Genomic DNA, 26,481 nt, shown 5'->3' on the forward strand with positions numbered 1-26,481 from the left:
ATTATGTAAAGTAGACACACAGTCAATGCATGTCTTTAGATTGCCCTGTCAATGAGTTCTTGATTTGTCATGTTAGAAACACTGTCCTTTGGATATAGCATCATTTTCTATTGTCATTTGGAACATGTTTACTTGCTTCCAGAGCTACTTGACAATAGATTCCAAAATAGATTATTTATGAAAAAGAAGTTACAGGGTCAATATTGTTTAAACATTACTTAACAGGAAGATCAAAATAAACAATAACAACATTTAGGCTATGCCTTTGTTCCCAAGACAGGATTATATTATAGAACGTAAATTGGAGTTTACATCACTCAGTTGTGGCATTGAGAGGAGAATGGTCTTTCTCTGTCATCTCCATATTAAGTGAATAGAAGGTGGTTTTATATTAGTGGTGAATCGGCAAAGGTAGGTACCTTTAGCTGGTGGAAATTTGGGCTCTTCAGGAACACGTACTTTTTCTTCTATCGCAATTTTCTTGGGGGCTTCAGGTACTTTAAAGATAGTAGTAATATTTTTTACTTTTAAACATTCATAAAGACTTTTAACATGCAGAGCATAAGAGAAATGTAAACACAGAACGTAACAATACAAAATACAGACATCACTTTATCAAATACATTACAGTACCTAATAAGAGTTGAATTGTAACAAATATGACAAAAGAAATCCAAGGTAATTTCCCATGTTAGAACTTGAGAAGAAAAATTAATAAGACACCTTCAGCCGGTGCAGTTTCTGCTTGATTTGGTAGAATAATTGGTACTTTCTCTTTGTTTGATAATATTCTTAAATGCTTCACTGATTGTAAAGATGTAAGTATATATTATTCATTAGATATTATTTTTTACTTCTATTTCAAAATTCAAGAGGTTTACAAAAATGAACAAGGCAGGGACATTAAACACACAGTTACATATATATTTATATTTACTAGATTATTAAAATTAAGAATAGGAAAATATGGATTTATCAATAAGCACATTAGTGAATACATAATCAAACAGTATCAAAGAAGGAATTATGGGCTCACTGTTTAGTCCATAGAGACATTTGCTTTGGGGATTTTAGGTATGACGACAGTGAATGTCCTTTTTGGTAGAATTTCCTTAGGACCCTTAGCCACTTTAAAGGTATTAGTTTGCTTTAGCAATTCCAAGCACACAAAACACAAAAGAAAAACATCAAGTAGAATGCAAACTTGTAGAACAACCAAGGTGCTACTGTACATACAATTAGGTAAGTAATTTTTTTTGCCAATAAAATACCTTTAGCTGGTGGCTCTTTTTGAGGAACAACTTTAGTGGGTGGTTTTTTTGGAGGGATGATTTTCTTAGATATCTCAGGCCCTTCAAAGATATTAGTGTTTTGGTTTAGAATGAACTCTTGAAGTATTATGGAACATTACTATTAAAGTTAGTCCAATGAGGGCTAATGAAATGCTTTAGCTATTTATATTTTTTGAATTTATACCACATCTACTTCTAAAAAGACTTGATTTTGTTAAATTTCACCTGTATTGTATATTAGTTTTGTATACCAAGAACACACACACATTCCTTCGTATTCCATAACTGTTATGAAATTGTGCAAGATTTGGAGTGGTACCGCAAAGAATTATTTGTATTATGGTTTATATCTCAGAATATACTAGAATGCTGTTACCAACACTTTGTTTACTTCCTTAATGTTATTTTTCTAATGAAAATATCATAAAATAATGGAAATCTTTGATAAATAATTATCATTTTGTGAACAGTTGACTGAAATGCTAACAAAACAATGGCTGTTTTGCCTGGACACATAAATTCCTCTGTGAACTGAGGAGTTGCCTTTTCATTTTGCTGATGACACTGGTCAGTTATTTTGATATCTGTAACAATCATGCAACATTCTTAGGTGGATTAAAAAAGAATCCAAAAATTCATACAGTGACCTTCTTAGATAAGTAGTATCAAATATTATTATCTTGTCTGCTAAAATTATACTTCATGTGGTTAATAGCTACTGTATATTAATACGGTATCAAATAGTTTACACTCATGCTTAAAGCATTTCATAATTTTAACTTGGAAAATAAGTGGGTTTCTAGTCTTTCAAACTGAACATGAAATGTACTTTTAAAATAGTTAGTTAGAGCAAGATATAACAATTTGCAATATCTGAAGAATTTCCCTATACCTTTAGGTGGAGCTTTGGGTTTTTCATACACTTCCACTTCTTCAGCCTCTAAAACTTTTACTACCCTATGAACTTCTTCAACTTTGTGTACTTCTTCAAATCTATGTTCTTCTACTTTGAGAAATTCTTCTACTTCATGGAACTCTTCTTCTCCAAAGTATTCTTCAACTTCGTGGAACTCTTCTTCAAGAGCTTCCTCTACTTGTGCTTCCACTGCTTCTAATTCTGCTCTTCGTTTCACTATTTCCTCTTTGTGGAAGGCAACTGATATTTTTTCTTCCATGACAGTCCTCCCTGAAAGAGCATCGTTTTTAAGAGATTTTTTTTTTTTAACACAGAAGAAATTAAGATATAATTCAAATAATAAAACAAAAACAACAGAAAAAAGGGTTTTCATGCAACAATATGTGAAAATCAAGGATCTTTCCCCAAATACCTTTAGCTGGGGGTACGGCTTCCTTTTTAGGCACGGGGACCTTCTTTTCGGGGGCTTTCTTTTGTACTTCGGGCACTTTAAAGATATAGTTTTAACAATGAAGACTGTTAAGAACAAACTTTCATAGACGAAGACATCAAAAACAATCAAGACATACAGATATAAAATATAAAAGTCTTAATGAAAAAAAATGTAAAGGAAGTTTGGATTTAAAAGAGAAGATGTACCTTTGGCTGGAGGTGCCTCTTTTTTCTGAACAGGAACAGGTACTTTTTCCTCAGGAACCTTCTTTGGCACTTTAAAGATATTAGGTGTTTCAGTTAGCTGACAATACTCAATAATAAACATAAAATAAAAACATCAGAAACAACATCAACAATGATCAAAGTCTAAGAAGTCACTCTATACTATTAGACACCAACCAATTTTACAGGCAATAAAGAGATTTACCCAAATCACTCATTTGTGCTAACCATACCCTTAGAAGAAGATATGTCAACAAAAAAACCTCTGCTAGTTCTCTCTCTTTTTTTTTAAATAGTAGTCATTACTCATATTGGGATTATTTCTACTTTCTTAATTTATTAAGACTTTTTTTTTTTTTTGACTTTTTAAGCCTTGACATAGGCATCAGATTCTGTTGGGCACTATTATATGTGAGGAGGATGTCTACTGTGATAGGGATAGCATAATTTTATCCACTAAGAGCACTACTGAAGCATCAACTTAATTAGAAAGTAATGATAAGTAGACATTCTGTAATAAACTTGAATGCTTAGGCCAAATATTACAAAAGGGACATGAGGCTTAGTAAAATAGCTATTATCCAAGCATTAGAATATACTTTTCCCCTATAAAATAATACAATAGACATAATTATTATAATAATTACATGAGAAAACTCTTTTTATGTAATGGAATGAAATCTGTGAATGGATTGAGAGGAATAAGGATTCATTGTTATGTATGTAAGTAGAGAAATGTACTGCTAACATTAAAATTCTCAGTTATTTAAAATAAGATGATTCTAAAATAATTCATACATACACACACATACATATACACACAATCATTTATTAACATCCTGAAAAAGTCTAGCTAAATGGAATGAGATATTTTTACTAGTTCTTACTAAATTTCATAAGTTTGTTACTTAAATGACTCTAATAAAACAGCGAAAAGAGACATATTTGTTTTAAAAAGAAAACTAACAGAAGTCTAAAGCTATTATTAACTGAGATTTGCTATACCTTTAGCTGGTGGTGCCGCCACCTTTTTAGGAACAAGAGTAGGTGCTTCAGGTACCGCTTTCTTAACCACTTCAGGCACTTAAAAGATATTTTATGGATATTAAAAAAATGACGTGATGAACGAACAATGCCCATATACCGAAACAAACAAACAAGCAAAAAAAACACAAAACACTGACTTATTTTAAAAAGATATTAGCAACCTAAATGGTAATTATGGATACGAAGTAGTGACTTTTAAGGTGAGAAGGACATTACTTGGAAATCCTATAAACAAACATAACACCAATTATGCAAAAGATTGTCATAGCGTTCAGAAAGAACTGGCTAAGAATTATCCTAAAAATGAACACCAAAGAAATACATTCCCTCCATCTTAATATCGAAAGAAAAATTAAGGATTGAAAACTACGAGAAAGTATTATGATAGAGGCTGGCCAGAAAAATTAAAGTGCCAATAACATAAAAGTGATCTCTTGCTCTAATTGTATTGCAACTGCAGTAGGAAAAGTTGAGGGGGGCGGGGGTGTGTGTGTGTGTGGAGAAAAGAGACATAAAGGTTCAGGTGCCAGTAATAATTAATCTTAAGTTATCATTTATATGATGTAAGAAGAGTATACTGGTGAATATTAGATAAAGACGAATTCTGAGAAAGGTTTATTTAGAACACCACCTCTTTCAAACATCCAATGCATAAAAGAAGCTGTACCTCTAGGTGGTGCCACCTCTTCAACCTCCTCTAGGATAGGTGGTTCTTCTGCGATCTCTTCTTCTGGAAGAGGCTCTTCAGGCTCCTCATACACTTTTAAAAAATCATTTTTTTTTTTGTAAATTATTTTTATAATTCCCTTGAATATTAGACTAAAATGATACATCTGCAAACTGATAGCTCATAGCTCAGCCTTCCAAATGCGTGCAAAAACTCACTACTCCTTGAAAAGAATCTACTGAGTCTTCAAAATATGTTAGGCCCTTTTTAGTATTTTAGAATTGGAAAGGACCTCAGAGAGCATTTACTTTTAATGGAAGTGGCTTATTTGAAGTCAAACCATTCACTATGGGGTCGAAGTCAGGTTTTCTGCACCTGTTACTCAGGCTTAACTAGAATTTATCTTGGACAAATTTATCCCATAATTGCCAATCAAATCATTTGACGGCAAATTTATCACAGCAAATACAGTTTCCCTTCAAAGATTCCCATGAAAATAAAACAAACAACAAACAAACAAACAGGCTAAGTATGTAAGAAAGGAGATTCAATTGATTTTAGTTTGCCTGCCCAATTTCTATTATGTAATAATTACTTTTATGGAGTGAAATGTGCATTTACCTCCTTCAACTATTTGACAATAATAAGACAATAGTGACTTTGGAAATGCAATTATCTTAGAAAGTCATCTACCTTCAACTGGGGAAACTTCCTCTTCTTTAGGGAGAATGATTCGTCTTTCTTCCATTTTCTTGGGTACCTCAGGAACTTAAAAGATATTGATTGTTTTAAGCGCTTAAAATGCAAGAGCCAAAGAAGAGTACATAAAGCCCAAGTTTCCCGTTTTCAACACAAGAGAGTAAATATCGGATTATACATGCATATGATGAAACATTAACATTTCACAGAATCAGTTAATGAGACGAAAATGAAGAGGTTTGTGGTTTAAGATTAAGGGTCCATTAAAGAGGTATATTCTGCCTTTTACTGCTGGAGCCTTTACTTTTTTAAAAAGAGCAATGATTATTTTAGGAATTGGTTTCTTAGTTATCTATGACTCTTTAAAGAGATATGAGTTTTGTATTTTTATTTTTTAAAAAAAAAACACACATAGAGAATCAACACAAAATACACAAACATAAGTGGAAAAACTGACAGAACAAACATGGGTGCAACAGAGTCACAAATGATGAATGTAAACGACCAACCACACAATGCAGACATTTATGCTGAACATCTTGTGTGGATAGCAGCACAGTTTAACATCAGTGCAGTAAACACATTCCTGCGTTGGGTGGTATACCTTTGGCAGGAGGAGCCACTGCTTTCTTAAGACTGGGAGGAGGCACCTTCTTTTCTGGTTCAGGTTTCTTAGGCACCACAGGCACTTTAAAGATATTATTTTATTTTAAAATTTCAGTTTCACAAACACCAACGGACACAGCAATCATACAAGTTATGTTAGCAAATACTGAAACAGGGCATTCTGACTTTTACAGATGATGGAAAGAAATGGCAGTGTCTAATTTGCTTGGGAACAGCAGTACCTGTAGCAGGAGGAGCCTCCTCTTTCTTCGGAATGATCACTTTCTTCTCTGGCACTTTCTTCTTAACCTCAGGCACTTTAAAGACACCATTTCATGATAAGAATTTATTGTGAGAGACAAAGAAGAGAGAACTCAAGAAGTCTATACACCGAAAGACCAACACACAACAGTCGCTCGGGTTGGGGACGTAATGCAAGTTGGGAGCCAAATGTTAGATATAACTAGGTTTTGTAGAATGAGGGATTAGTACCTGATTTGAATATCAGAGGACATATGCTGTCATTTCATCCATTTCAATAATAATTTATTAAATCATTACCTGTAAAGTATTTCCAAATCTTTGAAATTTAATAAAGCATCACCTTTACCATTTCATTGATTATATGACTGTTTAGCCTGGTAAAGGGGTCATGCTTATTTCAAGGAGTGGTGCCATGATCTTTTGCAGAAAATATTATTGAACTTTAAGGCATAAAAATATTCATTTTGTCTATTATGAGCTGATTGAATATGTTAAATCTGGGTACTATTCATTCAGTGGTAGAGTACTTCTACATAGCTTACTTTATTTTATCCTCGCAATAATATCTGAGCCCATGAGGACTGATATTAAAACCTCATTTCATAGGAGAGGAATCTGAGGACCAGACTGGTTGAAGGGCTTGCTCAGGGTAACAAAGCAAGGTACAAAGCCAAGAGCTAAGGCTAATAGAAACTCCTACTAGGCTACCGTTTGCATGCATATGTCAGAAGACTTAAGTTATTACACAGTATTTTGATAAATACACAATCTTTCTCTTTTTTTTTCATCCTAGTGTTATAAAGGCATTTAAAATAGATAGCTGAAGGATGAAATTTAGGACGGTTTATTCACCATATTTTTCAGGTTTTTTTTTTGTGTGTAGATAATTTATCATGGAAAAATATCTATATGAAAATTATGATGCTTAATAAAATTATAGGGAATTGGGTAAAACTTTTGTGGCAATTTTGAGACAATATTTCTTTGTTCTTGATATTGTTTTGCATCCAATGTGGATATCAGTGTTCCTAAATATTTCTAGAAGTAAAGATATGACTATCTTATAAATGTAATTTTTCCTAAAACCCAGTTCCACCATAATTTTTTGGTGAAGTTCTGAATAAGGACTTTGTATTCACTTTGGAAAGATGTACCTTTGGGTGGTGGAGGTTCCACTTTTTTAGGAGCGGGAACTAGGACTTTCTTCTCTGGTATAGGTTTCTTTGGTACTTCAGGCACTTAAAGACATTCATTTTAAGACATTAGAAGTCACATGTACAGTATTGTATATATAACAAAAAGACAAATAGAAAAAGACCACAAACAATTAATAGAATTTCATATCATGAAATTTGAAAAAACATTCAGATAATCTACAATAAGTAGACAGACACACAAGACAGACGCACGCTAATAAGAGCACACATATCTAGAATGTTTTCTAAGATTTAGATGGTAGATAACAGAGAGAGTAAAGCATTACAGACAAAACGGGAGAACGAAAAGATGGAATTCAACACAAAAGAGATCTTGATGACTCCAGGAAGAGCTGCTATACCTAGTGCAGGTGTTGGCACTTTTGGTTTAATTTCTGGAAGAACTTCTTCTTCTTCAGGTACAAGTTCCTCCTCAGGCACAAATTCTTCCTCCTCAGGAGGAACTTCTTCTTCCTCAGGTACAAATTCTTCTTCCTCAGGAGGAACTTCCTCTTCCTCAGGTAAAATTTCCTCTTCAGGAGTAATTTCTTCTTCAAATGGAATTTCCTCTTCCCGAGGTAGAGTTACAGGGACTAGAACTGGCTCCGGTTTCTTTGGCACTTTAAAGATATTTATTTAACCATGCAAGCATCACTTTTATGTACAATATTCATAACAATGAGACAACATGAAAAGCAAATATTCTGTGATCATAGAGCATCCATTGTCATCACAGTAAATGTCATTAAGCATTAATTATAATTAGGGAGGCTGTATAATATCAGTTAGTTTTCCTTTTGCCCTGATTCTGTTAGAGATTAATGTACCTTTGGGTGGTGGAACTTCCACTTTTTTCGAAATAGGTGTTGGCTTCTTTTCTTCTGGGATGAGCTTCTTGGGAACCTCTGGCACTTTAAAGATATTATTTGTCATTAAAAATATGTTATTTTACATGTTATATTACATGCAATAGATATGAAAAAAGAATCACAAAACACTGGACTTTTATATTTCTAATAAGACAGATTTTTTTTTTTAGAAACATGTAAAGTTATGGGGGAATTTGTATGTGACTATACACAAACAAAGTTTTCTCCCATGTACTTTAAATAATGAAGTGATGTACCTTTTGCAGGTGGAGCCTCTACTTTCTTAGGAACAGGAACCGGTACCTTCTTCTCAGGCACAGGCTTCTTGGGCATTTCAGGCACTTTAAAGAAATAATTCGGAGGAAATTTTATACAACATAAAATTTTGAGTCCCAGCATAGTCTCAAAAAGATTAAGATAAAGTAATAAAAGTATAACCAAAGTACTTCAAGAAGCCTTTTATCTTTAAAATAAAATCTTTTCTTTTCTATAAAGGAATAGTAGTGTTGCTTCCTCGAAGAGCATGGAATTGAACCAATTAAATTTTTACTCACATGCAAATGCGAAATAAAATAATTTTGTGACATCACAAGTTCATATACCTTTGGCAGGTGGAGCTTCTATCTTTTTAGGAACTGGTACTGGTACTTTCTCCTCCTGTACAGGTTTCTTGGGTACTTCAGGAACTTTAAAGATATCAAATACGGTTAATGTCACACTTTCCACCAACAGATAAGAATCTAGCGATTTCAGGACTTAACCGAAGCATTATAGATATTCCAACAATTTCACTTTAAGATCGAAAGTAATAACAACACCCACAAAACAAAGGCCAGGAATGCACAAATATAAAAAACAAAAACAAAAAACAAAATCAGTGAAAAAACACAGACTGGTGATAAAGACAACACGCAATGTTTGGTAAATGGTGATTTTGTCCATTTTGGTATGTATTATAATAAGAATCTATTTTACACTAGACCTTTCCACTAAAGAGGAAGAGCCAAGCGTTAAACATCAGCATGATTCGGTGGCAAAATTCAAAGGTGAATACATGGTAAATCGCTCCTATAGCCAGTTGGGTGGTCCTTGCCTTGTCATTAACGTTGTTAATATTGGCAATGGGAAAGAACTGGTGTGGCTCACCAAGTTATACTGCATGAGTAAATGAGTACATTACCCCACTGATGGACTACAAAGAAATGTACCTCTAGCTGGTGGAGCCTTCTCTTTTTCAGGAATGGGCACAGGAACTTTCTCCTCTGGCTTCTTAGGAACCTCAGGCACTTTAAAGACATTGTTTATTGTTAAGTTCTAACTACTAGCAACAATACATGCACACGAAGCACGGTTCACATTTCCAACAACAGAGAGCAACACACACAAGGTCTTGAACTCCAAAGAGAGGTAACTATTTATATGCAAATTAAGGCTTTTAGATGCCCAGGATATGAATGATGTTGTACCTTTTGCTGGTGGAGTTTCCTTCTTTTTGGGGACAGGAACAGGTTTCTTCTCAACTGGAATAGGTTTCTTGGGTACTTCTGGCACTTTAAAGATAGTATTAAGAAGTTTGGAAATGTTGCAAAAAGATATGAAATGTGAAAAACAACTGTAAAAATCATACTTCAGCATTTAAAAGTGTCTGTTTCAAAAAAATAAGCCAAGTTCGGTCATCGGTGCTAATAAACCCCAGAATCTGACCAAATTAGTTACCCAGACTTCAAAGATGCTGCTGCAAATCCCTTTGTAGGAGATGTAAGCTACCTTTAACTGGTATCACTGGTACCACTTCTTCTTCAGTTACAAGTTCCTCTTCTTCATGAAGGTACTCTTCTTCTTCATAAAGGTACTCTTCTTTTTCTTGAAGGTACTCTTCTTCAAGATATTCTTCTACCTGGGTTATGACTTCCTCTTCAAAGGCAATCTCTTCTGGTTCTGGTCTTTTAGGTACTTCTGGCACTTTAAAGATATTATCTTTAGGTTGGACATTTTGTACTTAGTCAACAAAATCAAGACATGTTATGAACATAGACATTTGTAACAGAAGAAAGGACAGTTTTTAACTTTCACACAGAAGAAACTTACATATAGAACTGAGCCTGAACTTCATACCAAAGACAAACAACACATTAAAAAGAGTGGTATTAAGTACCTTTAATAGGTGCTGCTACTTCTTTTTTAGGAATGAGTGCTTTTTCTTCTATGACAACCCTCTTGGACTTCATTGGCACTTGAAATATTAAGTGTAAGAAAATTTTATTGTAAGAAGCAGGCCACCCAGCCAGTGTTTGCTTTGTTGTACTTTAAGCAGATAGAATAAGTTTGCAAGTGCCTCTCATGTGATAGGTGTGTGATGGTTCATCTATAAGAAACTTTATATGTTCTGTGGAAACAATTCTAAACCTCATTGGAAATTCAGAAGTACTCAAGTAAGTTTGAGGTAGCAGAGCCCAAATGCGAAATCATGTTTTGTGTTCAAGTAACTCTGCTTGTAGGAAATATCCTTTATTGAAAAGCTAAATTTACTTCTAGGTGAGTATATTTTCTGAAAGTATAGAAAAATTACTTTATACTTAGTAAAAAGCAGGGGAAAATGACTAGACACCACTGAGTTAGCTCTTTTTTTAATCTTCAAAATGATTTTGGAATGAATATACAGTTAATGAACTGTGGTGAATATTGTCATATCATTATATTGATTTAGATAAATCAAGAATGTACCAAATGGTCACTGACTTTAAATTCGAACGTTTTATTTTATATATATTGTAGCCATATGGCAGGACACAGCCACCGTATGAGAGGCCGTGGATGAATTTTGAAATAACTTTTCCTTTAAAGGTAACGCTTTTATCCTGAATTCAAAGATTTTTCATCTAATATTCTCCTCATGATTAATTTAAAATACACGTGACAATGAAATAAAGCAAAACACAGCTACTTTAATTTTATAAGAGACATTATAAAAGATCCAATCGAGGAAAGAAATTATATACCTTTAGCAGCTGGTTCGGTCACCTGCTCTTTCTCGCGTTTGGTAATTGAAATACGTATTTTTTCCTCAACAACTTTCTTTGATTCTTCAGGCACTTTAAAGATATTAATTATTAAAGAGTATTAAAACCAACCAAATGCCATATAAATAATAATACACAAAAAATTGGAATGTAACAATCAGGACTAGAAAAATATATTTAGCAAAGACAAAGAACAGCAGACGAGCTAGTAAGACATGCTTACAGGGCAGCAGTAACCAAGATGTGTTTGGTGTTTGTTACTCTGCAAATACCTTTGGGTGGCGGAGGTCTGAGTTTCTTAGTGATGGGCACTGGTACTTTTTCTTCAGGAACCGCTTTCTTCGGAACTTTAAAATATCAATATTAACAGATTTAAAAACCTGAGCCAGATATCTCAAGAGTAGTAAGAATGAAATTTAAGGAATACAATGTACGACATAACATCCCTAAACACACACACAGTTTGTACACTGCCACTTCGACATGGATTTACAGTGTGACAGACATGTAAGAAACACAGGTCTCTTAGTACTGATAAAGTTTTTCTCACTCTACCTTTAGCTGTTGGTGCCTTTGGTTTTGTGGGAACTGGTTCTTCTTGGACAGGCTTTACTGGGACAGGTTTCTCCGGTTCTTTAAAAGTACATATAGGGTATTTAATGTTAGACTTTAGAACATAAATTAAAAACTGATATTTTTTTAAATGGACTTAAAGAATTAAAATAGTATTATCTTTTATCCATAGTGTAGCCATACCCTCTAGAGGTGAGAGAGAATCAGAGGTCTAAGAAGAATAAGGTCTAAAAAATGTAAACAAGCTTACAGTGCCTGTTCCGTCTTGCTATTTATTTCAATTAGGTAATTGTAACTCCCTCTTATATATTAAAATGCTCATTTCACTTCAGGTAGACAAAATTTTGTTCTGTTCTAGTGGAATTCACGTGTATTTATTGTGGTTCCAGGTGTGCAGTTTTGCTCATACCTGTGATGTATTCTTCTTGTTCTTTATACTCTTCATAATGTTCAAATTCGCGTTCTTCATAGTCTTCATATTGGTCATATTCTTCTGTTGGTTCATATTCCTCGTATTCTTTATAATCATATTCTTCATATTCGTCATATTCCTCTCCCCGTTGCACTGAAACGGTTTCTTCTTCTCGGGTGTAAGACCACTCTTTTTCTTCTGTTACAGTTAGTTCTAGAATAATATTGACAACAGGCTGCATTTTACTTGAAGCCCATTTAGGGATGAGAGTGACAATGTGCTTTGATTTCATTCCTTTGTGATGGTCTCATGCATTGGTTATGGGAGACCCTGACTTTCCTTTGCAAGTCAAGGTATTACAGAGTGTACATTTGCTATTTATGATTTCAACTGTTAGAGTCCCTGCCTTTAGTCAACAATAAGCCAATAAGGGATGGATGTCAAATTAGCAGGCAGAGCTGTGCATTTCATGCTTCATTTTATTATTCAGTCAAAGCGCAATATACCTTTTGTGGGACGAGGTTCTCTTTTTGGAACTTCAATGGATATCTTTTCTTCTTTAACAGCTCTTTTCCTGAATTCAGTCACTTTAAAGAGAGTAATTTAAAAAGTGAATGACAAGATTCTGAATATATATATGTGTTAAGAGACACTGTACAAATAATCCAAGGACAAAGATGACCATAACTGTCTGTGCTTGTTCAAATGGCAAGAAAAACCAATAGATGGAAATAAACATGGTTTAATAAACATGTAATTGCTCTTTTCTAAGTTACTGAATGCTTCAAAGACATTGAATAACTTAAGGAAGATCAGTAGTGTTTATAAGAGATTTAAAAAAGACAACTAGACAGCATAAACAATGACTATGAAGCAAGCATGAGACAGAAACTCATGTTACATGAACAGTTTCTTTACCTGAATTCTAAAGTATTTTCATAAACTCTACTGATGCAATTTAGAAAATTCAGGATTTAAAATTTTTAATTTTGTCAAAGATTGCCACACAAAACAAGCATTTTGGCGGATGAGTTTAATATACAGACAAATAAAGACACAATAGAAAACAAGTACATTTTAAGGGAGAGTACATGTTTAAGAAGAGCTTCACATTTTTCAGAAAAGAAAGAAGAGAGTACTTTCTGGTATCAGAAATGTTTAGTTTTGAAGTGATATGAAATAGCATATGCACATTACTTACTTTATAATACCTATTCAAATTATTATCTCTAAGAATCTCATTTCCACTAGATTAGTTTCAATACCTATATGCTTATTTCGATTTCTGAAAAAGTTGGTGTACCTTGTGCTGGTGGCACCTCCTCTTTTTTAGGTTTGAGTTTTAGAACTTTTTCTTCCGGAATGGCTCTCTTGGTTTCCGCAGGCACTTTAAAGACAGATTTCACTTTAAGGGATTGTTTCCCTCATTCAAAACACAAAAGCTAGTCATATAATAGTTACTCAGATGTAAAAGAATTGACGTTTTCATCATTTCGAACATAAAACAACACCTCTAATAATGACAATGATCAATACCCATCACTGGTGTATTTGGTAAAAAGAACGGGGAAGTACGACATTCTGTGCATAGAAAGGTCCCATGTACCTCTTGCTCGTGGAGGCTCCTCTTTTTTAGTTACAGCAACATGAACTTTTTCTTCCTGGGTAATTTGCATGTGCCTCTCAGTCACTTGAAAGATAATTTTAGGATTAGGGAGTTATATTACTTAAGATGGAATTAAAAAAAATGTATTAGCCAGAAAGTATTGTGATTTTAGAATAAAACAATTTACAAGGTACACACAAATAAGCTTCACATCAAGTAAGAAATACTCCACCCACAGACAAGGCAATAATACACCACTGCCACCAACGTACACCAATAACCTCCATATAAAAGGTGTGACCCAGAGACAGCAGCGAGACGACACAAGACAAGACACGTTTCTAGCTTTTGTGCTGGAACTTCATTTACCTTTAGCAGGGGGAAGTTCTTCTATCTTAGTCACTTTTGGGAGAGCCCTTTTTTCTGGAACTGGTTTCTTTGGCTCTTCTGGCATTTAAAAGACATCAGGCAACATGGTCAAACATACAGTATGAAAAACATTAAACATCGGCACACTTATTTTCTTGTTAGTGTTATAAAAACTTGAAGAATGTATCAATTTAAGGTTTAAAAAGACAGGCATTATTCGAGAACAAAGGGAACCCCCATATACCTTCAGCTGGTGGCACCTTTTCTTTTTTAGGAACTGCAACAAGAATTTTCTTTTCCAGCACAGTTTTCTTAGGTGCTTCAGAAACTTTAGAAAGATCAGGTTTAAGAATATCAGTTTGCGTTACAGAAGAAGAGACACCATTTTGGGGCAAAGAACTCACTTTTTGAAAAGATCACACATTTACACAAACATTAATGACTGTATTCAGCAAAAATGTTTATACACATGTGCTAACAAAAACTCAGGCAGTTACTCAACCTAAAGGTGTTATTATAGCTATTAAGCCAAATGGTATCACTTTGAGAGAGAACTGTACCTTTAGTTGGCGGACGCTCCTCTATTTTAGCAGGAGTTTTTGGTTTTGGTACAATTTTCTTCTCATGTTTCTCGGGCACTTGAAAAGATTATAAAATACATTTGTAGAAATATCCAGATCTCTTTTTAATAAAAAGGTAAGGAATCTTTTTATTTAGACATGATATTTATCGACATTCGGAATACAGACAATAAATTAACTACAAGAGAACATAAAGAATGGTACAAGCCAAACACACATAGGGCTAGAATTAATTTAAGAGTCTGTGTACCTTTGGCTGGTTCAACTTCTACTCTCTTAGAGACAAAGTACAGCTTTTCTTCCACAAAACATTCCTCAGGCTCTTCCATCACTTTAAAGACATTGATTTTAAAGATAAATTGTAGTATTTTTCAGGTTTAACTTTAGCTGTAATCTATTACTCAAGGAATGATTGAAGTAGCAAAAGTTTAACAGTTGCCAAATCCCCAATCGTTTCCACTTAGAATATCCAAAGAAGAACATTTAAATCAAAGCATATGTCTTAATAAAGAGTATGGGAAATAAGTTTCATTAACTTAATTTTCATTGTGTCATGAAGATAATAATGCTTGTAGTCACAAGAAGAACAGGACAAGTACAAGACATAAAAACAATTCTAGTGGCTAAATTAATGACAGCACAAGAATTCGAAGATAAGCTTCAAAAATAACAGAACACTCTAGATTAGAAAGCTTCAGGGCAGAAACATATACTTGAGAAAGAAAAGACCTATATTACTTATGAAAAACCTATTGAGGACTTGGAAACAAGTTTTTAATACCCCCCTCCCAGTTTTGTAAGGGCAAGTATGGTAGAAGAAGCAGGCATCTTCACAAGATATTTGAGCCTATGTGGATAAAGTTAATTACACAATAGAAAAACCTAGTTACAAACACAAATCTTTACCCTAGAAGTAAACTTAACAGGTTACTCATCTTTTACTTAAATCTTTTGAGTTTAATGAAAACATCATAATATCATAGAACATTTCTCCTTTTAACTAGAGTCTATTTTATTGAAAGAAATGTATAATGCATACTGTCAAAATCTGAAATCAGATTCACACCATGAGAACTTTTCTTGTGTAAATGTTGCATTTGGTTTTCTAAACATTTTTAGAAGGGACAGGGCCCTGTTTGAATCCTTCTGATTCCTGACTTATGTCCAACACCTTGGCCTGTCCCAGGAGGCGTAACAACTGGTAAGCTTCCTCTCAGGAGTTTTGTCCTATCTTGCTCTTGCAAGCCATTCCATTAAGACCACACAACTGGGTTTCACATGGACTTTCCTTCCAAATGGAGAAGCCAGAGATACATGAAAGGACATCTAAATATACAGTTATATTCATCTTTTCATTGGGAAGAAGGTTAATTTGTTAAGGAACTTACTGATTTCTTTTTAAAGCAGAGCTACTACGTTAGAGCTTTCTTAGGAAAGTTCTTTCAGATATACAGCTTTAGCCAGATTCTTGGACTTTAACAGTAAACCCAGTGGTGTCTTAATTTATTGAGACGGTATCCCAACACTAAAATAAAGCCTGTTGTTCAAGCCTTAAGAAATATGTATGTTCCCATACATATTACAGGTATGGGAACATTTGAATAATGAGTTAATCTAATCAAAGATGTTATGTAGTTATTTAACATCTTAAGTGTTTAGTGCTCCACTCTCAACATGGCCTTGACTTCTGGAATGTAATTAGGTAATATAATCCCTTGTTCATTTGAAAACTGTGAGTCAGGACACATTAGCGAGCTGTGCTATCAACATTGCTTTTGTGTTACTCCTGTTTCAAACATTAGATGATCAAGGTGAAGATCACGCCAGCCCATCATACTGAAACCCAGACCTGTTTAGTGAAGGGATAAATGTATATGGAGATACCTGCCCCATTAGTTACCTATAAATATAAAGCCTTCCCCCACTTCTCATATAGTCAAGTAAGAGGGAATGGACAAGAAGTACATTGGATGCTTAAGTAATGCTCCTAAATCTCATGTTTTGATCAAAAGATACATCTAATGAGGCCAGTAGATATTCAGATTTGTGTCACTTTTCATTAATTGATAAACAATCTGTGAAAAAATTCATCAAGATTCCAGATCATCTCTAGCTTATTTGAATCGTTTACCTTCATATTCTGTAATCTCTGCTTCTTCCTCCTCCTCTTCTCTTTCTTCTTCTCTATAAACTGAAATGGATACTCTCTCTTCTTCTTCTTCTTTTTCTACTTCTTCTTCGTAACTCCATGCCTCCTCTGTGGATACTTTAAAAAAACAAGATCTAATTTACATTCAGCCTCCTGAAATGCTGATAGTAGCCATGTGTTCCCTACAGATAGATAAGGGTTCTTCCACCTGCTTAGGATGTGGCCTCGCCGTACTTTGTCAGTACAAGGACAGAGGTGACTTAAGGTGAGGGGACTGTATAGCCCAAGACAGAAGAATATTCAGATTATGTCCAAGTGTGGCTACTTTCACAATTATGGCATTTTCAGCACCCCGTTCACTTTCTTAGAACAATTCAGGACCAATGTAGACACAAAAGACACAGTCTTGGAAGGCTGCCACAAGTAGACACTAAAAAGGACAACTTCTATGGTGAACAACTACACCAAAGACGAAGAGAAGACTTCGAAAAAACATAAGCAAACTCATTTCTCCCCTCACTTCCGAGCATGTACCTTCATGTCGCGTGACCTCTGCTCTTTGAGGAACTGCAACAGATAGTTTTTCTTCGGCAACAAATCTCTTCTCTTCTACAACAGTTTTCTTAGAAACTTCAGCTTTAAAAAAGCATTAAAGTTGAAATTTAAAAATCAAGAAGTTTATCCATCCTCTCTCCTTCCAAGAGTTTGGGGAAAATTTTTTACAATACAACACTTTCACTAGTGAAATGGGAAAACAAGTTACGTGACACATCACGAGTATATACATACAAAAATTCTATCAGAGGAGAGACAAAGCGTCAGTACAAACAGACAATAAATGGGAAAAAGCAAGAATTCACAGGCTAACAGATTTTTGTCAGAGGCTAATCCTACCTCGGGGAGGAGGAGCTTTCTTAGTGACAGGAACTGGTACGGGAACTTTCTCCTCTGGGACAGGTTTCTTAGGCAGAGCTGGCACTTTTAAAACATTATGTATGTACTTTTAGAACTTCAATGTTATCTCACTGAAGTCCAGCACAAAACACAGATATATAGCCACAATGTACTCATATTACAAAGCTAACAAAATCATTGTTTGCCTTAGCACATAATATTATAAAGATGGTTCTTGGAAAGACAGGGAGACATAATACCTTTTGGTGGTGGAATTTCCTCTTTTTTCCGAGGAATAGGCCGTTTTTCTTCGGGAACTTTCTTCTTTGGTATTTCTGGCACTTAAAGGATAGTATTTGGTTTTAAAATTCTCAGAAAGGCAAAATAAATGAGCAACATAGACTGGCAGGCCCATTAAAGAAGACGTGCAATTAAAGAAGCTTGAAGGAAAGACAAGTTATTTCATGGAGAGAGGATTAAGTACCTGCTGGTGGTGGAGATTCTTCTCTTTGAGTAACAATGGTTATTTTTTCTTCAGTGAAAACCCTTTTCTGCACCTCAGGAACTTGAAAAGACATTACTTTTTAGAATTAACTTTATATTTCCAAAGTAGCTAATGTACAGTTATTTTTTAAGAAAGTAGGCAAGTGGACAGAAACTTTTGTTGAATTTTTACTCATACCGTAAAACATTAATTTTGAACTAAATGAACAGATAATTAAACACAGAAATGTTTTGCACTCAAGACAAATAAATAGCGCTTTTTTTTTTCTTACTTCTTTACTAAGTAAGTCACTGTACCTTCGGCTGGTGGAACTTCCTTTTTCTTTGCAATAGGAACAGGAATCTTTTCTTCAGGGACAGGTTTCTTAGGCACCTCTGGGACTTAAAAGTTTTTAAGACAGAACGTTAGTTCAGATATATCATTTTTATGAATGAACACAGGCACATGCATAAATCTTTATGTAGTTCATTAATGTTGTGAAAGATTTTCTATGCTTTGGCAAAATAAGGCATAAAATTAAATTATAGTGAATGTAAAGGTCATCATGTGATAAATGTCCCAAGTGATATTAGAGAGGCATTTAAGCAAATTAAAAATAAGTTAAACACACAGAAGGATGTGCACAGAATTCATTCTTTCTTTAGATATTGGTATGCTTTTGATGGAAAAAATTAGTCAGCAATTATACAAATAATATTGAGTATGGATATATAGTACATAGAAAAATCTCTTTGTGTTTTGTATTGAGGAATGGAATCCACATGACAATGGGTTTATTTTACTGAAACTATCTCAGACTATGACTAAAAAGTATTTGGAATAGTTGTATCTATATGCTATTATTTTTCCCCATTTTTTTCCTCTGATTTTCTTTTTTTTTTTAGTGTCCCTGTAGTGTACTCAAAGCTCAAGAAACTATTATTCTAGAGTAGGCCTCTCAATCTGATATCCCATGTGTCAATGGCTTTAGGAGGTTCTGAGTGCAAAATTTTGTGGGTATGTGCATATGTTCTTTTCTCTAAGAGGTTCCATAGCTTTCAACAAGGTCTCTGACCCAAACAAAGGCTTATGATAGGTTTAATTTATCTATTCTAAGTGTTGATAATGTTGAATTTTTAATTGGCATATGTATTTTAACAGCATGCGTTATTGGCAATAACCGTTTGCATTTTAAATAAGATATTGGCAATTTTTGTGAACCCCTGCATCTCTATACTTGCACTTGTAATACATGAGTGTAATTATACATATATATTTATGTATGTACATATTATATTACATACATGATATGTTTACATATATATATGTCACTGCGCTTACTTATTTATTTAGACACAGACATGTCTCTGTATCTCCTTCAGGAGTGATCAAGTGGCTTTGGTATTGATATTGCTTTTAGTAATGTGACCTTTCCATTATAAGTTTCATATTTTATTTTCACATAATCATTATATTTTATGATTAGACAATAAGAAATCATTCTTTAAAAACCATTTGATTTAAAAAAAGACCCAGAATTCTGAAAGAGCAAAACATTTGAGAGAGAAGGAGATTTGATGTAGGAAGAAAATGGAAAACACTGGGAAGTCAAGCAAAAGGGAAAACTATTTAAAATGTATGGTTTACTCCACCATAAGAAAAGATCAAATACTGCCATTTGTGACTTGGATAGATTTTGAGATAGTCATGTTAAGTGAAATAAGTCAGATAGAAAAGTTGAGAACCATATGATTTTACTCATATGCGAGATATATGACTGAAAGCAACAAACAAAACAAATAAACAAAAACTCATAGACACAGACAACAGTTTAGTGGTTACCAGAAGGGAAAGGGTGAGTGGGGGGCAAGGTAGGTAAAGGTAAAGGGGGTCAAATATATGGTGACAGAAGGAGATTTGACTTTGTGTAGTGAATACACAATGCAATATACATATGATGTATTAGTGATTCATATTCTTGAAACCTATATAATTTTATTAACCAACGTGACCCCAATACATTTAATTTAAAAAAACATGTAATTTCAGGAAGCCTGGCTTCTAAATTGTATAATGTTGAATTCTTGCTGAATCTCTCTATAACCGACCAGCTGTGTATACTTCGTAGCTTCATTGCCTCCATAAAGTAGTATCTTTTATCACCAAAAACAAACAAGCAAAACCACCCCCCCCCACCAAATCCAGAAAACCAAAGCAAGAGATTAGCACATTTGTATCCAAACATACCTATAAGAAAGGTCCCCTTACTTGCTAATTAAATAATTGTAACATTTATGGCAAATATTGATGTTGAATTAATGTCTCAAGAAACATGGTGAAAGTAAAAGACAAAAATTAATAATAAGGGGGGAGGTAGACAGGGGAAAAAATTTAAATCATTTCTTCAATTAAAAAATAAAATTAAAAGAAGTAAAAAAAAAAAAGAACCTAAAAAAGTAAAAAGAAATAAAGTTTACATTTAAAAAAATTAAAATGTTTCCAAAACATTTAATATGTTTTTATTAAGAAAAAGTCACAAATATGAAGGGTAAAAGAATTTTTTCTAGAAACATGCCTGTAGGAAGTAAGTTTAACAAATATTTCTTCTTTCTTTAAAAGAGGGAAGATATTAAATTTTAAGATAATGTGACATAGTTACTTCTTTTAATAACATATTTGGTGCTATCTTTGGAATGTTTGGTATCATAAATAATCTATGTCAAGAGTATAGCCCTTGAGGCTGACAAACAAATGAAAAACACAAAGGGTGTGTAAACACATAAAACAGAAAGACAGCATAGTATGTACGAAGACCACATAAAGCAAAGGACTGGCCTTTTGCACTTGAGGCAAAGGGTCACCTGTGATAAGTCTGGTGTACCTTTTGGGGGAGCAGCAGGTTCCTTCTTGGGTACAGGAACAGGCTTTTTCTCCTCTGGCACAAGTTTCTTGGGAACTTCAGGAACTAAAGATATCATTGTTGAAACAATGTTGAAAATTCTAGTTTTCTTCTGAGACAGTTAAGATTACATGAAAGCATAAAACCTCAATAAGAGTGTAAGAATTTAGGAAGTAATTTAATATGCTCTACTTGTGATGAAAATGTACGCCAAATGCATCAATACCAATGAGACATTACATATATTACATGAAGCTGACAAAGACCCAATTAGCATGGTCTGGAGTCTAAAAATGTTACTGATACTTGTATAACACATTACCACAAATTAATGAGATCAACATACATGGAATTAAATATATTACAAAGGATTTACAGATGATATTTTGTGAACACACACATCTTACAGAGAAAGCTGTAAGAATAATAGACTTAAAATTTTTTTTAAAAAATATTATTCTACCTTTGGCCGGTGGGGGCTCCACCTTTTTAGGAATGGGGACAGGAACCATTTCTTCTGGGACTGTTTTCTTAGGTGGCTCGGAGACTTCAAAAATAAATGCACCATTTTTGAGAAATTGTGACAACAAGACATATGTTGTTGCAAGACTTACAATTAAAATAAAGAGTAGACATTGCCATCTTATACCAAATGAATGCAGGAAAATTATGTGTGAGAAACAAGGATAAAGGGAAAGGGACAAATGGCTAACTAGGGAACATGGTGACAGTCATTCATCTTTAACTCTCAGCCTCCACTTCCTAGGAACAGGTGGGAGTGTCTTTTCCTCCCGAGTGTCAATGCCTGTTCCTCAGGCTCCAGCTTTAGAAACTTAATTTAAATTTTTTAAAATTGTTCCAATAGTTAGTTTTTATTTATTTTAACAAAGTATACCTCACATGATATTACTAGAACTTTTGTATTACACGAAGGGCTCCCCTGAATGTTTTTAGCCTAAAGTCCTAAACATTACAGACTACCTAAGGGGCCCTGTCCACCCTCCCAGACGCACGCTCTCTCAGCCTTTCCCTTCCTCCAGTATTTCAGCCACACATGTCTTCTCTGTTTCTAGAACATGTCAGACCCACGCTCACCTCGTGCTTTGGTGTATGGTTCTCTCCTGCCTGTTACACTCCTTCCCTACCCCACACCTCTTTCCCCATAGGCACTTATTATTTTTATAAAGCAGTTGCATTAGAACAATCTCATTGGATTATCTTACATATTTTTAGTATTCTAAATGTTTGACACACCAGCTGGGACTATGCAGGGCAGGAGGTGGGGAGCCCTAATTTGTAGTCACTGCCAAATTCTGAGTTCCTATTTCCGTGGTGGTATCAATATTCCCACCTTGGCTACTAACCACTGTCACATGATGTCACTGTCACAAAGTAGGAAGAAATGAACAGTAGCACTGTTCATTTAGTAGTTATATCACATAGATACAATCTATATGTATCTATAGATTACATCATCTAGTAGTTATATCATATAGATATACAATCTACATAAACAACCTCAGTAGTTTAGATAAGAGTAAAGGGCAGTCAAATAAGAAGTAATGAGTTTTAAGGATTTATTAGCATAGTTTATTTAATTGTAAGTTTATGTAATTTAACTTTTAGTCATGGAGGTGTTAAACACTGGGTAGCAAAATCCTTAAAATTTAACCATCGGTTCTGCTGAGTCAGTGTGAGCTGGCTCGGGCCCACTGTATGTCTATTTTCAAATAGCTGGTCACTCGATTGTAAGCTCCCTGAAGCAGCAAACAGAATCTCTTGTAATGTTCATTCCTCTCTCCTGTACCCTCCTCACGGTCTTCCCTCCTCCGTATAATGTCCTTTGTACAAGTGGCTATAGGTCTACTGGTTGTATGACTAAGCCTATTATTTAATATTAACATTCAGAAGTTTACTACATAACTTCTAAAAGATTTTAAACTTAGAATGAATCACTAATACCTTTAGGTGGAGGTTCAATCTTTTTGGAAACAGCAACATGGATTTTCTCTTCCATAACAGTTTTCTTTTGTACCTCTGGGACTTGAAAAAAAAATGTACATTTAATTACTGTTATGCCATATTGTGGGTGGTAATTGTAATTTGCAAGCAATATTGAAATATAAATTGAAGCAGAGACAATGTGAAATGAAAAGATGACAAAGAATTAAAAGACAGAGATGCCTAGGTAATCACAAATTAGATAAGAAGGATAAAAATCCACTGAACGCCTTTCTACTTGAGCCCCCAAATTCAAATTTGCCTTATACCTGTGACTGACACCTCCTCCTCCTCTGTATGAGAAGCAAAGAACATCTTTTCTTCTGAAATAACCATCTTCTTTGTATGCACGGCTGGTACTTTAAAAAGAGTAATTCACATTAGTGTTGCCTTTTCTAGGACAAGACATCAGATTAAACACATAGATCATACACATTATAGTTAAGCCTTTAGACACAGAATGAGTGGGTTAATATGATAGCTTGAGAAAAAATTCAGTACTGACAATAAAACAAGTCATGTTTTGATTTATAGGGACAAATAACTAAGACAGCCTTTATCAAACATTATTAAAGGGGAATCAAATAGACACAACTTCTTCACACGTAATGCGGTACTTCTCCAAATTTGTTAGGGTCTAGTCATATAAATGAAAGGATGAGGAATATTCTATGCAACAGAATGCATTGCATAGTAAAGTTAGAAGACTAGTCATTAAACATAAAACCTTCCTTAAGTAAAAAAAAAACCCTATAATTTTAAAGCAAAATTAGAAACAAAGCTATAAAATGTTATTATCTACTTAAATTATACATATGTGCAACTCGACATAAAAAGTATATTATATAAGAATGTCTTTGGTTTCGGATTTGTGAATTGTTTAGTAATATATGTACACATATCCATATGCATTATAAATGATTAAAACTTGTAGCTGAAAGACAAAGATGTATACCTTTCACTTCAACAACTTCTTCCTGCACTGGAATCCGAGAAGGTTTTTGTGGAACAATCTTCTTGGAAACTTCAGGTACTTAAAAAATATGTACAAATATATTTGTATTGTGAAGAATATTGCGTTGCACACATTTTCAAATACTTTAGTTTAGATGACTATATCAATAACTAATGTGAATATATATCAGTAAACAGGTTATTTCTGTACATGGTACTAGAAATGTTTTAAATAATACCTTTAGTGACTTGAACTGTTTCTTCTTCCATTCTTCGAGAAGTCTTTTCAATTTTTTCAACTACTGGTTTCTTTATAACTGCAAGTATTTTAAAGAAATCTCAGTACTTTTAGAATTTCTATTAAAATAGTCTCTCTCTCTTTCTCTCTCTCTCTCACTCTCTTTCCCTCTCTCTCTCTCTCTGTACATATATATGTATATATATATATATATGTATGTATATATATATGTAAGTATATACATGTGTGTAATTTTTTTAGAAAGCAACAAGTTTGGTGCTCTGAACTTTGAGTACAATTTCTATATTTTGAGTATTTTTGTTATATTTTATTTTATATTTACCGTAACAATCTTTTTATCATTTTTTAAATGTTTGCATTAAGTAAATTAGAAGGATAGTCTTAGAAAAAATTCAGTGATACAGTAAAGCTTAGAGAAGAAGTTGTGCCTATTGGATTGAACTGGTGATTTATACATCTTTGCCAAACAAGTCATGATAATGATGTTGATGCTCTGATCTATTTAAATAATTCCAATTACATACCTTTAGGAGGTGGTGCTTTTTTCTTTTCAGGTACTTTTGCTGGAATTTTTCTCTCATGTGATTCTTTAACAAAAACACAGGAATAAGAAGGGGTACTTAAACAGGTAAGTTCTAGTAGGTTGTATAAATCACAAACAAAATAAGAATAGCATATAATTGTGTAAAGTACTGTATTTGTGATCTTTATTACTAACATGATTCCTCATGCTGTATTTAGAAGCAGGATCAAGCAGAGAATCCACAAGGCAGTGGAAGTGAAACCTGAACATCTGTTTTAGAAAACAGCACTTGGAATTTAGTCTTAGAAATAGGACTAAATGATTCCAGTTACAATGTCAAAGTAACTGAAGAAAACGATTCTTTTAAAGATTGTTTCTAAGGATTTCTAATCTTAAAAAATGGAAATGATCATTTTCTCTATATCCATTGCAGATCATGTTAAAAACACTGAAAATATAATGAACTGAGCAAAAATGAGGAAAAGAAAAAAGTCACCCAATTAATACTTACCTTCATAAACCTCTTTTTGAACTTGAATTACTTCTCTTTCTCCGTAAGTCTCCTCCCACTCTTCTTCCCCTTCGTCATAACCTTCTTCCCTTTCATAGTATTCCTGCCCTTCTTCAAAGTCTTCTTCCCATTCCTCGTGAACTTCCCTCTTAGCTTCTACCCTGGTCTCTTCATAGTCTTCATCTGGTTCTTCGTAATAAGGTTCTTCGAATGGCTCTGTATATGGTTCTACCTCCAGTTCGTCATAAGGTTCTTCCAGAGATTCTATGTAAACTTTCTTCTCCTCGTAGACCGCTTGCTTTTTCTCATACACAGCTTCTTTTTCTTTCTGGACCTCTTTCTTTCTGGTTATCGTCGTTATTTTCACTTCTTCAGCCTTGGAGGACACATCGATAATTTCAGGAGCTAAAATAAATAAATAAATGAATGATATTATTAGCATATTAATTATATCCATACGAGTCCTTCACTAATTGAAAGTCAAGTATTATACTGATAACTTATGGTTTCTTTGTGTTGGTTTCATTTAAATTTTTGTTGACTATGGAATACTATCAGGAGTATTGAGATATACTATACCCTTAATTTCAAGATTTTTCAGTGTAAACAAAATGTCATTCAGTAAATATTATCAAATGGACACATCTTCCATTGTTTTATGGGAGTTCCAGTTTATAAAACCCTTAGTTTCTTCCTATGGAATATTTTAATATTTAATCGTTTTATGGAATTTGTATTTAATGTTACTATAGTTAACCTCTATTTAGATTTCTAACTATTTTTCAAAAACATTTCTCATTCACATTTCTCATTTTAAAGCTGCATTTTTGACTATCAAATGTGACTCTTTAGCCAGTTTAATAAAAATAATATTTAAAATTACATAACCAAATCAATTAGTTCCTTTTGTATAACAACTTTTTAAAAATCTTTAAGGCTAGTATTATTTATATGATCCTTAACATTTGTGTTAGCTACAATTGAAACAATAAGAGATGACCCTCCTCTTTCTAGTCCTTCCTCTGTGCCCATT

At 33.8% G+C, this 26,481-nt stretch overlaps 1 protein-coding gene across 1 annotated transcript in view; it reads right to left on the reverse strand.

Annotated features, from left to right (window-relative positions):
• TTN (titin) overlaps positions 1 to 26,481 on the reverse strand; it is a 295,008-nt gene that overhangs the window by 132,163 nt on the left and 136,364 nt on the right. The window contains 41 exon segments of the mRNA XM_039855355.1: positions 420 to 497; positions 2,185 to 2,478; positions 2,621 to 2,695; positions 2,848 to 2,916; positions 3,871 to 3,948; positions 4,580 to 4,672; positions 5,273 to 5,347; positions 6,127 to 6,201; positions 7,707 to 7,964; positions 8,172 to 8,255; positions 8,471 to 8,554; positions 8,816 to 8,899; positions 9,422 to 9,499; positions 9,680 to 9,763; positions 9,981 to 10,175; positions 10,369 to 10,446; positions 11,213 to 11,305; positions 11,506 to 11,580; positions 11,789 to 11,866; positions 12,216 to 12,431; positions 12,725 to 12,805; positions 13,522 to 13,605; positions 13,825 to 13,908; positions 14,194 to 14,271; positions 14,438 to 14,521; positions 14,754 to 14,831; positions 15,025 to 15,105; positions 16,906 to 17,040; positions 17,458 to 17,559; positions 17,818 to 17,901; positions 18,078 to 18,158; positions 18,302 to 18,382; positions 18,619 to 18,702; positions 21,183 to 21,266; positions 21,664 to 21,747; positions 23,163 to 23,243; positions 23,471 to 23,560; positions 24,157 to 24,234; positions 24,395 to 24,472; positions 24,939 to 25,001; positions 25,449 to 25,853. Coding sequence (XP_039711289.1) covers positions 420 to 497; positions 2,185 to 2,478; positions 2,621 to 2,695; positions 2,848 to 2,916; positions 3,871 to 3,948; positions 4,580 to 4,672; positions 5,273 to 5,347; positions 6,127 to 6,201; positions 7,707 to 7,964; positions 8,172 to 8,255; positions 8,471 to 8,554; positions 8,816 to 8,899; positions 9,422 to 9,499; positions 9,680 to 9,763; positions 9,981 to 10,175; positions 10,369 to 10,446; positions 11,213 to 11,305; positions 11,506 to 11,580; positions 11,789 to 11,866; positions 12,216 to 12,431; positions 12,725 to 12,805; positions 13,522 to 13,605; positions 13,825 to 13,908; positions 14,194 to 14,271; positions 14,438 to 14,521; positions 14,754 to 14,831; positions 15,025 to 15,105; positions 16,906 to 17,040; positions 17,458 to 17,559; positions 17,818 to 17,901; positions 18,078 to 18,158; positions 18,302 to 18,382; positions 18,619 to 18,702; positions 21,183 to 21,266; positions 21,664 to 21,747; positions 23,163 to 23,243; positions 23,471 to 23,560; positions 24,157 to 24,234; positions 24,395 to 24,472; positions 24,939 to 25,001; positions 25,449 to 25,853 — 4,344 coding nt within the window.

The sequence above is a fragment of the Pteropus medius genome, unplaced genomic scaffold, assembly GCF_902729225.1.
Source record: "Pteropus medius unplaced genomic scaffold, Ma_sr-lr_union100, whole genome shotgun sequence".
In the NCBI taxonomy this organism is placed as follows: Eukaryota; Metazoa; Chordata; class Mammalia; order Chiroptera; family Pteropodidae; genus Pteropus; species Pteropus medius.